At 31.6% G+C, this 12,128-nt stretch overlaps 1 protein-coding gene across 2 annotated transcripts in view; it reads left to right on the top strand.

The window, feature by feature from the left end:
* Nucleotides 1–11,591, top strand: part of CARPA (Carbonic anhydrase-related protein A) — a 48,611-nt gene extending 37,020 nt beyond the window's left edge. The window contains exons 4-12 of one of the 2 annotated variants that reach the window (XM_085196104.1): nucleotides 121–257; nucleotides 4,181–4,372; nucleotides 5,803–5,898; nucleotides 6,019–6,085; nucleotides 6,386–6,540; nucleotides 6,980–7,117; nucleotides 8,604–8,649; nucleotides 9,058–9,143; nucleotides 10,381–10,517. In XM_085196104.1, the coding sequence (XP_085052230.1) occupies nucleotides 121–257; nucleotides 4,181–4,372; nucleotides 5,803–5,898; nucleotides 6,019–6,085; nucleotides 6,386–6,540; nucleotides 6,980–7,117; nucleotides 8,604–8,649; nucleotides 9,058–9,143 (917 nt within the window). In that variant the 3' untranslated portion in view covers nucleotides 10,381–10,517. Of the gene's footprint in view, nucleotides 1–120; nucleotides 258–4,180; nucleotides 4,373–5,802; nucleotides 5,899–6,018; nucleotides 6,086–6,385; nucleotides 6,541–6,979; nucleotides 7,118–8,603; nucleotides 8,650–9,057; nucleotides 9,144–10,380 lie in introns of both variants that reach the window. The other variant, XM_085196105.1, reaches the window with a different exon arrangement.
* Nucleotides 11,592–12,128: the final 537 nt, after the last annotated feature.

The raw sequence follows: 12,128 nt of genomic DNA, 5'->3' as shown, positions 1-12,128 counted from the left end.
TTTTGATTTATATTATTTCTGGTTAAATTTCTGATTATAATAACTTAAAATGCCATTTTTGTTCTCTGTTCTTATCCCTATGCATTAAAACATAAATAAAATGAAATCTTAACTTCCCAGGTCCAGGATTCTGGGGTCTCATCAACCCGCAATGGAGTATGTGCAACAAGGGACGACGACAAAGCCCAGTCAACATCGAGCCAGACAAACTTTTGTTCGACCCGTGGTTACGAGAGATACAGTTTGATAAGCATAAGGTAAATTATAGCTTACAATACTCATATAATCCCCCCAGAAAGTATCTAGAGATATTTTCTGGGGGGCCCTGAACTGTAATTTTGAGCAAATATGTTCGTGTAGTGGTTTTTGACGTGGTAACGTCGATCATCGTCAGCTGCGCACAAGAAAAAAAATTACTCATTATCACGTTCAATCCCAGCGGGGTAGCCAGAACTAGTAGTTGGTAGTTTACGTGACTTTCCTCCAATATTCGGATCTCGGAAGGGATCCTGTGTTTTTGAAGGGTAATCGAGATCACCCCTGGCTCTCTTTCATCACTCATTTGTCGAGCTCAAACCACCTAACGTTAAATTTATGTAAGCTTAATAAATAAGATTAACACCAGGTTTCTTCTACCTTCCCTTCTGAGTGCAGGATACAGGGTAAAGCTGATAAAAAAGATATCAAAGCACCAAAGCTCAGTAATCTACAAGTAAAACAAGTATATACAAAACTATATTGTTTTTGTTCTTAGTATTCACAGAATCAGTAACGTATTAACATTGCAACGACTTTAATCCCGCCGTAGCGCCGTAGCGCCGTAAGCTGCGATAGTCTACGCTTTATGCGACAACTTTGCATACATAAATGAACTTTATTATGATAAAGAGAATGATATCGTGGATGATCGATGTTAAGTTACGTTTTATACTGCTGTTATATTACATTTGTTTAATTCTATATCTGTACTTCTATACTACTTGCAGACAAAAGTTAACATAATATAAAATGTAAGTGGGATGCAGTTTTCGAAATATTAAAAACTAGTACTCCGCTTGCGGCTTTGTCTACATGGGATAAACGATATTGTTATCATTGCATAAGCTATATATATACATTTTTTTTGTAATAAATTTAGTATTTTTAAATTTTCATAGTATTTTTAGTTGAACAACAAAACTAGTTATGTTAACAACACAAGTTGTGTAACAACTGTGTGGAAATTTCATCGTAGCTGAATGTAAGCGGGCAGCTTTTTTGGAAGTGCTGTCCTCAGCCTCATCTCGAATACTACTGCATTAAAGATTTTTCTTTGGAAAATTCCTTACCTATACTATAAAATGTTACAAAATTATTAAAGGATCACGATATATTGATAAGTGTTTTAGCAGCCGGGACTCGAATCTATGAATTTTAGTTCAGAAGTTCACATTAACTAAAAGACTATTAGGTAAAATTCATTTGTCACAATTATTTTTATGATGGCACTATAACTACAATATTTGTGCTAGTTAACTACTAGACTTTGAACAGTCGACTATCAACTTATTGTGTAAGCTTTTAGCTGATTGACGAAAGTAGAATGATAAAATATTACTTTATAATTTAAAAAAAAACATAATAACATTTCAATATATTCCTTTGCTTACCTACTGATAGGATACTACGATCCCTATTATCTGCTAAATTTTAATGCAAATTGTAAGAAGCAAAAATTAATTTCTTAAAATATTTAGCAAAAATATTTAGCATGTAAAAATTATTATATACGTCTATCCAAAAATCAGGTCAACTCTACAGTGGTAGTTTCCTATGATAGCGCTTACTATATGAAAACTTTTTGAATTTTAGCATCTTGTTTGTATAACGGAGTTTGCCCGAATATGAAACCTGAACATTTACAAATCGAGCGCCATATTTAAAATACTAAATTATAATGTGTGACCAAATACTGTTTCCACTGACTTTGCGCAGTGTTGAGTTGCGCCACTCAACACGCTGTCTTGAAAATCACTTTACGTCGAAAGTGTCTTAACACTAGGTTCCCATAGTCGGTTAGGAAATGACCTTTAGATGGGCTCTTCTAGATCTTAAAAAACCAAAATATCTTATTGGCATTGATAAAGCGACCCTACTAACCCTCACGAACGCAAGCTCAACCGACAACAACAAAGACACGGACGATCAAAGTCTGTAGCGCACAGTAACTTAAAAAAAAACACCAGGTTCCCTCTACCTACCCAGCAAAGCTTCATAAAAAGCATAATTTCACCAAGCCACATATATTCGTAAGTAAGTTATATACAATTTACTAACGGTATAAACCAGCCAAAAGTAGCGGTGCAGGAGCAAAAAGTAACCGGAAGCAGATAGCCTATCGTAGAATATATAGCGTAGCGCACAAACTAAATGAATTTACATGCTCATAATATTCATATTACGACACAAGACCGCCATGTTCGAAACTAAAGTTTAGCTTAGTTCAAATGGTTATTATAAATTAGATTTAACTTAGGGCTAATGTTATGTTTTCTTGTTTTAATTGGAGAATGAATTGTTGTTATTTTTTATTACTTTTGCTTATATTTTTTCACGCATATAGTTCAGCATATACACGCATTTAGTTCTTCAGTAGGGTAACACAGGTACAAGATCTTGCTCGTAGAGTAGCAAGAGGGATCCCAATGTTATGGCACTAAGCTCTCTACTTTCCGCTAATTTTTCCGAACATTTCATGTTAAGTGAAGGAACTCATCGTTACGTTATGTCTATTAGTGTGAGAAAAATAAGATATATGTTCTATCCTTTCTTGGGGAGTTTCATTAAGTTTCCCGAAGAAAAGATAGAACCCACAACCATCATTGTCATGACGCCACGAAAAAAATATACACTACATAAGTCTTTGCGGATCCACCTTATTAAAATCTATCATACCCTCATAATACAGAAAAAAACCACAAAAACAATAAAAACAAAATACAATTTAAGGAAGTAATTTAAACATTTCATAATATCTACGTTTGTATCTAGTTAGACTAATGTACTATCAGTTATCAACAACGTTAAACATAAACAGTTTCAGAGTTACACAAGGCTACCACGCCTGTTCTAACAACGTGGACTTAGAAATTATAGATGTATTAAGTTTTTTTCTTTTGTTATTATTAAAAAAAGTTATCGTAGCACAGTGGAAAAGCATCTAATTGTTAATGGAATGGTTGTGGGTTTGATCTGGGATATTAAATATTTTTATTTATTTAACTGCGATTGGTCCAGAAAGATAAAATGCAGCATTGAACACTGCTATATATTATTTGCAATGTGCTGATAAGATAAGAAACTGCATTGGGTTTCATCATTTAATAAATAATGTTTTTTTAATGGCTAGAAAAGTAAAAAATAATTAAGTAGTAATAAGATGTAGTGATGTGTCACTTAACACTAACCCTTCCTACGCTATAAAACAGAGAATAAAGAGAGTTTAAGCAAAAAAAGAAACTATTTCTGGCTATGATAGCCAGAAAATATAACCTCCTCCAAATCCATGTCACTTCTAGCAAGTAACAGTTCACAAAAACCACTGATCGCGTGTTATCAGGCAATATGTCATCTCGTTCAAAGCGCAAAAGTTGCCAGGTTTTAATCAAGGCGTGCCCATTGATTGATAGGATCTCCCAGCGAGGGGTGGCGGCGATCTCGATACAAATTCAATTTTAGAATGGATACAAATTATTATTATAGATGATGATGATAACTATACATACAAATGTCTTTTGATAATGTAAAAATATTTTTGTGTTAGAAATTACATTAAATTAGTCATTTTGCTATTTTTTTTATATAGTACCTACCAATTAACTACAGTTCTTCGCTCTGAGAAGAAAACAAAAGGCAGGCAATGTAACGATAATCGAGTGAAAGTTGGGGAACGGAGTGTCTTGAGATTCCCTCTGCCTATGAGATATGTAGGATATATAAAAGTAATATACCATATATACTAGTACATACATTTAACCGTGGCTAAATCATGATTTTTGTTCCAACTTTTATTGTTAGTAATTATCTACAATTGTCATTTATATCTGTACCTCACTATAAATTACTATATTTAACAAATTACCATTTTAATCTTTAATAACTATTATTTTACTTTACTTCATAGCATTTATTTTTTTGGCAGGTCAGTGGTGTCCTTCAAAATACTGGTCAATCACTAGTATTTCGTGTGGAGAAGGACAGTAAGCACCAAGTGAATATAAGCGGGGGCCCGCTATCCTACAGATATCAATTCGAAGAAATATACTTCCACTATGGACTTGACGATAATAGAGGATCTGAACATCAGATAGACCACCATACGTTTCCTGGTGAAGTAAGTATTTATAGTACTTTTCTTATTAGTCTCACTATAACAGAATTTCGACGTATCAGCCTCATCAGACCGCCTGAGTGGCTTCCAAGAGGCGCGGGTTCAAATCCCACTACATCAATTTTTTTATACGTTTCTTCAAAAACGTAATTTTTTTCCAAATTCATAGTTTATTTGTAGAATATTTGCATTCTCATATGCTTGCAAGCGATAGATGAAATAAATACTGTAAAAACTAACAGTTAACACAAATCCCTAAACTGTTTCGTCGACAAATTAACACTTCAAAGTCGCTATCATTATCAAGCCGTTATTGGTCTCTTGGGGCGAACTTGAGAATTAACTCTATTTAAACAAACTTGTTTCACAATTGCTCTTGAGAAATCTAATTTTAGATACGTTAAATTACATTGTTATAATGTGCTTTATAAAGTTGCTAGTGCATTATATTAATTAATATTTAGTCAATTAATTTAAATCCAAAAACTTCGCTGGTACAGTAATTTATATCAAAACAATTAACGTGTTATAATACAGCCTCATACCCACTTGATAAATATACTATCTGAGTCAAAGAGATTTTTTTCAATTTGAACCAGTATCAAATACCTTTAGCTTTGTAATATTAATTCATATATATATTCAGTATATTTAAAAAATAGCCGCATTTAATTTCCCCTTATATGATACATATTATATGATGTGTCTAAATAATCGTATTTCTAAGTTGTTAAACTCAGCATCATTAATAAAATGCATCCAAAAAATAAATAAGTGTATAAATATTCCAGTATTGATTTAATTAAATGGAAAAGAAATAAATAACAAATGCCAATCCAATAGATAATAATTTTATGATAAAAATATTATAAACTAAAAGCGGTCGACAAATCCGTATTATAGAATATTAATACTCTTTATACTAGGATACATTAAATTTATTAAAATACTTATTAAGCTTATAATCGTATTAATTACTTTGTTAATAGCGTTATTAAAAATGGAAAAACTTGCATCTATTTCATCAGATAATCGTAATTATCCAACTGCGGCGAAGCTCAAAATGACGGTTAGGTTTTTAAGAAGTATGTATGTCTATTCCTTTGTTCCCTTGTAACTGTTAAAAGTGAGCTGATTTTGATAAATTGTATGTCATTGGTGTTGTCTTGAGTGAATCTCAACTGAAAGTAACATGTCTTTTAGTTATTCCCACAATAGATTATAACATTTTTTTTTTAATTCTATTTTTATCTTACATATAGCAAGGTAGGCGAAAGGAACATAATATTAACACTCCATTCCCGCTTAGTTTTCAAGACATTACACGTTGACAGGCGGAGTTCAACGCCGCGGGTTCTCTTATTATCAGAGCGAAAAATTAATTCATATAATTTATTAAAATGTATCTAAATCTTTTTTTTTGTTCTATACAGATTCAACTATATGGGTTCAATAAAGAACTGTACCACAATATGTCAGAAGCACAGCATAAGTCACAAGGCGTTGTAGGCATCTCGCTAATGGTACAAGTAAGTATATGATAATTAGATATTTTTAGTTAACTGTATATAAATTATAGGCTAAAGATTATATTATAGTTTGTGTGAATTATTTTCATTTAAGATTCTTAAATAATACTTTTCTCTTAGATTGGAGAGCCTACTAACAAAGAATTGAGGTTGATAACAAGCGCATTCAACAAAGTTATGTATAGAGGTGAGACAATTTACTTAAATTCATATTAGGGTAAGTAGGTAGATGCATTGTGCATGCATGCATGTGGCTGTAAACGCGACAGTTGTGGGTTCGATTCTCACTCGACAGGAATGAATTTATTAATATTTTCATTTTTTCGCTCTGGTAACAAGACAAGCCGCGGCGTAGCCACTCAACACGCAATGCCTCGAGCATTGTAAAAACCACAATTATTTTCAAAAAGCTAGTTGCAACACCTATAGCAACTGCTGCAAAGTACCCAAAAAGGTATATATATAATAAAATCTATTTCCTTTCTAGGTAGTTCCTACCCCATAAAGCATCTGCCCCTAAGCTCTTTACTGCCGACCACTCTGCAGTACTTGACGTACGAGGGCTCCACCACCCACCCAGGGTGCTGGGAGACAGCTGTGTGGATTATATTTAATAAGCCTATTTATATATCTAAGCAAGAGGTAATTTGTTATACTATATCTTAGTTTATTTAATTCAGCAATTACGTGTTTACAGTTTTTAGATATATTCTTCAATTTGAGGCCATCATAGTGCAGGAGAACAAGCGTGCAAATGTAGACGCGATGGTTGTGGGTTTGATCCCACACGGAAGAATGAAATATTTCTCGCTCTGGTAACGAGGCAAAACGCGTCGTTGAGTTCCGCCAGTCACCACGCTTTGCATCGAGAATTCGGCGGATAATGTAAAACAGATTTCCCATCCCATATTATTTGGACAGATAACACTAAGTTCCCAGGTCCCAGGTTCCCTGCCTACCCTGCTATGTACGGTATACATCGTGAAGCTAAAGAAAAAAATCTATTATGACTGTAATTGAAATTTTATCAGAGTTTTAAATTCCTTTAAGTACTATTATTATTTTTTATATTTCTCTATAGATGTATGCAATTCGTCGCCTCATGCAAGGCTCGCAGTTGACCCCGAAGGCACCGCTCGGTAACAACGCCCGCCCAGTCCAGCCGCTACACCACCGCACCGTGCGGACTAACATTAACTTTAACAAGCAAGGGTTACCGGTTTGTATTTTTATAATTTTTAATTATTTTTACATGTTATCCGTATTTTACAAAATAGAAGAGCAAATATAGTGGAACATTTCTCTGTTCTCCACTTTTCAAAATGAAAGTTGAATTGTGCAACTTAAAATTGAGCGTGGGTCAAAGATATTTTTTGTAACATTTATATTTTTCTTTGGGTTAGGTAAATTTTTATGTTCATGTGTCGTATGTCAATATGCTTACCGCGCTATATATGCGGGATAAAGCGTGAAACGAACTTCAACTGTTCAATTGAGTTGAAGATTATCATAAACGAAATTTCCATTAGATTATAAAAGAAAAATGAAAAAAAGAGAATTTCCTTATAACCCTCTAATGCTAAGTAAATTCAAACGGCTAAACCAAGCTAGCCACCTCCCACGCTCGTTGTTTACAAGATTGATGGACCATAAAAACTTCTTGGCTTATCAGTTCTATAGACCACGAATCTACGGTTTGTTTTACACCTACAATGGGGGATAAGATGGTGTTTTGAGAAATTATATGGAGTTCAAGAAGCTATCGTGAATACTAAATTTTCTATGTTATTTTGCTATTAAACTAAGCGTGTTTGTTCTGTAGGTTATTCTAATTTATATACATACGAGTATATGTGATATCTTCAACGAATCTATCTATGAATTTCTTCAACAGAATCGTTAATTTTCTTTTATAATATTATATTTTTATTACAGGCACACAGTCCGTGCCTTTTGTAATTTGTAATACTTTTATTTTCATTATTAATTAAAAGAGACAATCCGCTCCCCCTTTCCGTCGCATTCTAGAGGCATTGCATGTTGAGTGGCGTAACTCAACGCTAAATATTATATTACCTCGAGTGGAAATCAAACCCACAACCTGTCTTGTTTATCACACGCTTGTGCTCTAAATTATATTACACTTAAAACTTCATTTAACGAAGAAGTCTTTGTAATGGTATTTTTGACCTGACTTTTGTCTTCCATATAAATGACAAACAGCGCGGTGCCAGTGACTTACCAGTCGCAGTACAAAATATAATTTGTCTGGCTCAATTAATTAATTTAACGCGAGTCTCTGCGGTTCTAGTCACTATTTGTACGTATTGAAGTGGAAATACAGAATTATTTGCATTCTACTCGTATTCTAGTGATATTTTATTTTAATTAATGTTGTATTTAATACTAGCTGTCGCTTTGACTTTGGTTGAGGAATTTTAATTTAATGTTTTGGTAACTGTAGAAGATTATATAACAAAAGATATAAATAATTAAAGGTTATTATGTATATACACGTGCAATATCTCGAAAATTATTCGGTGTGTGGTCGGAACGGAGTGTTTTAACACTAGGCTTCCTCTACCCTGCTGTGTGTGGTATATAGCGAGAATCTTAAGAATAATTTTATTCTGTTAAAATATAGTAGTTTATAAAAGAGTTACTTTAAAGAAGCTGTGACATTATTTTGATATATTTTTTTTCAGGTGTCTAGCAACTGCCCCGACATGTATCGAAACATGCACTATACAGGTATACATGCGAACTATAATTTCATTTACTAATTTACTAACGTAAAAGCACGTTTTAGGCATACAAGTGGAATGTTTATTTTTCAAAAATTGCACAGAATGTAAATTAATATCCTCTATTAAACATTTTTATATGAAACTTAAATGTAAATATCACTTAATATAACTAATATACCCATATCAAATTATTCTATCACGTTTATACAGCATGTAGCAGAATATACTAGAATGACTCTAGTGACAAAACACTCTTTACCCCTCTTTCTTTTCATACTTTGTAAATATAAAATATATATTTTAATTATTAACTCTACATTTTTTATTGGAAGTGAACTCAAGACCATCGTGTACTACAAATTGAGAGTCAATTGTCGTTTTTCCACTGTACTTACACAATTTTATATTTCAGCACGTTATTCACGTAAAGCACGTTCGAAAAAAAGTATTGCATGCAAACGAAAGGCTGTGTCAAAGAAAGCATGTCACAAGAAATAGGTGAAAGCATGGAATAATATTTTTAATGTGCTTCTATTTTTAACCGACTTCTGTAAGAAAAGGAGGTTATCAATTCGACTGTATAATTTTTTTTTGTGTGTTTTTTTTTGGGCGTAGTTAAGATATGTCTGCATGTTATCATTTAATATTTTTTTTTTATTTAGAAAAAATAAGACGGAAATTGATCATATCAGTACTGCAATGCTATAGAAATCGGTAAAATTTTGTTAAATTTTACATATTATGTTACCATTAATTTTTTTTTTTTCACTTTTTATTTTTTAGCTACAGATTGATAGTAAAAGTCTTATTATAAGTTTCATTAATAAATCATAATTATACGTACGATTCTATAATAAATTAATCTACCTGCTACTATAGTAATCCTTTGTTTTGTTTAATTTAATGTTCAATTATGTAGGTATACAAATTAAATATCGCTTGTCGGCTTTGCTTTTTTAGCAAAATTGTCGTGCCTGTCAAAATATAATTACGCGTCAGAGGGAACTATATGAATAAATAATATATGAAAATTTAATTAAATTAAATGAAAATTTATTTATTTATAGTATTTTGTATTATGCATGTTATTCTATGACAATTTCCTAAATAATAAAGACACGAGTTCTATTTATTTGTCTATTCGTATTTTTTGCTTGCATGTGAGTATGTTTTTGAACATCACGCTGTATTTCGCAAATAGTAGAGCAAGCCTCTGCTTACTCAAAATACTTATTTGAAAATTTCATTCTCTCGAGTGGTAATCGAAGCCACGACCTTAGATTTTACAGCCAACATCTGACTCAACTATAACATACATATTATGCTCATATTTCGCACGAAGCCCGCTATTTACTTAAATCTGAAATGTACTGCTAATGTAATTCAAAGCTGATATCTTGCAAGGACAGATAAGAGGTTGTGGAGAATCTAACTCACTCTTCACGATCACGTTCGTTCTCGTATCTTCTTTTTACTACACATAGACTGGGGTACCACGTATTTTTAATTGCTCAATTAAAAAGAGGTTCTATGTTTGACACTTATAATTTTTTTTATATAATATACCTGCATAGATATTCCCGTAGTACCTACGATAAGATGTTTTAATCATCTTTTTTAAAATCTAAATTTTAAAGATTTTATTTCATTAATACTTTAAAGAGTTGTTAAATAAGAAAAAGATACGAAAAGATACAATAATTTGGAATATTGCACAATTTAATTTATTTTCCAGCAACACAATGGCCCAGAGAGCACAGTATGCGGTACAGGAGCGCTGAAGACTTGGCGATGCTCTCTCTCAACTAACTATTCGTAACTAAGTAACGAATGCTTAATATATGGAAATTAGTTTTAGTTTCAAACCTATTAACCGTCTGCTAAAGAGGAGGTTCTCAGTTTGACCTGAATGTTTGATTGTATGTTTGTTCGCGATTACCTTGCGTTTGGCTGAACCGATTTTCTTTCGGTTTGTAAGGAAAATATTTGTTAGATTTAGGAGAAAGATTTCGTATTTTAATCAATCTCTTTTAATTATGTTTCTTAATATACAGACATGTTTAAAATAATGCCTTAGTTGAGAACAACAAACAAGTTTAATGTTCGCTCTAATCAAATAATGTATTATAAAAAAACTGTAAAGAGTGTTAACTTTAAGCGCTTTCTAAAACCATTACTAAAACTAAAATGGTTAATTTAACCAACTTAGATAAACGACTTACATAAAGTAAAAAACATATTTGAAAAAATAACTAAATATTTCTTACAAATATTCGAAGCATACTTAAATGTTTATATCTTATAGTTCGCTTTCCAGTTAATATAAAATGTCAATTGCTTAGACAATATCTTTATTTATTCTGTCATTCCATATTTTCAATGAAGCTTAACAAATAATCCTAAATGTAATATATTAATCAATATTCAACCAAAAAATGTATATAAATGTAAAATATAGATTAAATAGTTAAAAATTAATATCGTGATTCGTCCACTTGGAATGTATTTATGCCATCGTAGCTCTAGAATTAACAGTAAAAAAAAAGCTTCAAATTAAGTTAAATTAAACTAGAATTAGGTAATTGTTTTCTGTGTATAATAATTAATAGTATACGTAATATACTTATTATGTAAAATAGAAATAGTTTCTTCATACTTATCATATTATATTTGTCAATTGATAAGAAATTATATTTAAAAATAGGCATCAAGTATACAAATGAAGCTTATGAATAGACTATGGTGTTATTATAGTACTGTTTATATCAAAACTCCGGTTAAAGTTTGAACTTTTTGTGTTTTTTTTTTAAGTTTAAAGTTAAAAGCTTTGGGTGGTGCGGAATGTATAGTGTAATACTTAAATGTATGTAATAAACTTAATGTTATAGCAAATAGTTGTGTTATTACCATATAAAAGGTTATGGAAATAAAATATTTATCGACTTATTGTGTATTTATTTAATGTTAATGGCATTTGATTTGGTTCTATTAATATTATTCTTTTTATTTTTACCTTATTTTGATATGTCATTATTTTTATTATAATAACAACCACATTAATAAAGAATACAAATACGTCTTTACATTTATACAAATTTAATATTAATTAATTGTTAATTTATATTTGAGAACGCAATTACCTTTTTAAATTTTATTTTTAATTCATTAACGCACTGAAACGACGTGCTTCACCTTACCAAAGCGAGGAAATGAAAATATTCAACTTTCTTAGAACACAAATTCTTAACCACCATCTACTAACAAAACAGTAATAAATAAAAAAAAATGCACAACACAATATATCTCGCTATACGAGTAACTATTTACCGCTACATTTATATCTCCAGTCGTAACTCATATAATATATGCGGCAGACGGCCAAGCCGGATGCTTTCGGCCATGGTGTACGGTTTCCTTCGGAACTACGCTTCGCACTACGCCGTAGATACGTGCAAATCTACGACGTAAGTTCCTATACTAGGA

This window comes from Heliconius melpomene, chromosome 13 (assembly GCF_056956725.1).
Source record: "Heliconius melpomene rosina isolate 202511_hmr_F chromosome 13, ASM5695672v1, whole genome shotgun sequence".
Taxonomy (NCBI): Eukaryota; Metazoa; Arthropoda; class Insecta; order Lepidoptera; family Nymphalidae; genus Heliconius; species Heliconius melpomene.
Note: the sequence above shows the minus strand (reverse complement) of the source record. Positions and strands in the feature narration are given on the sequence as shown.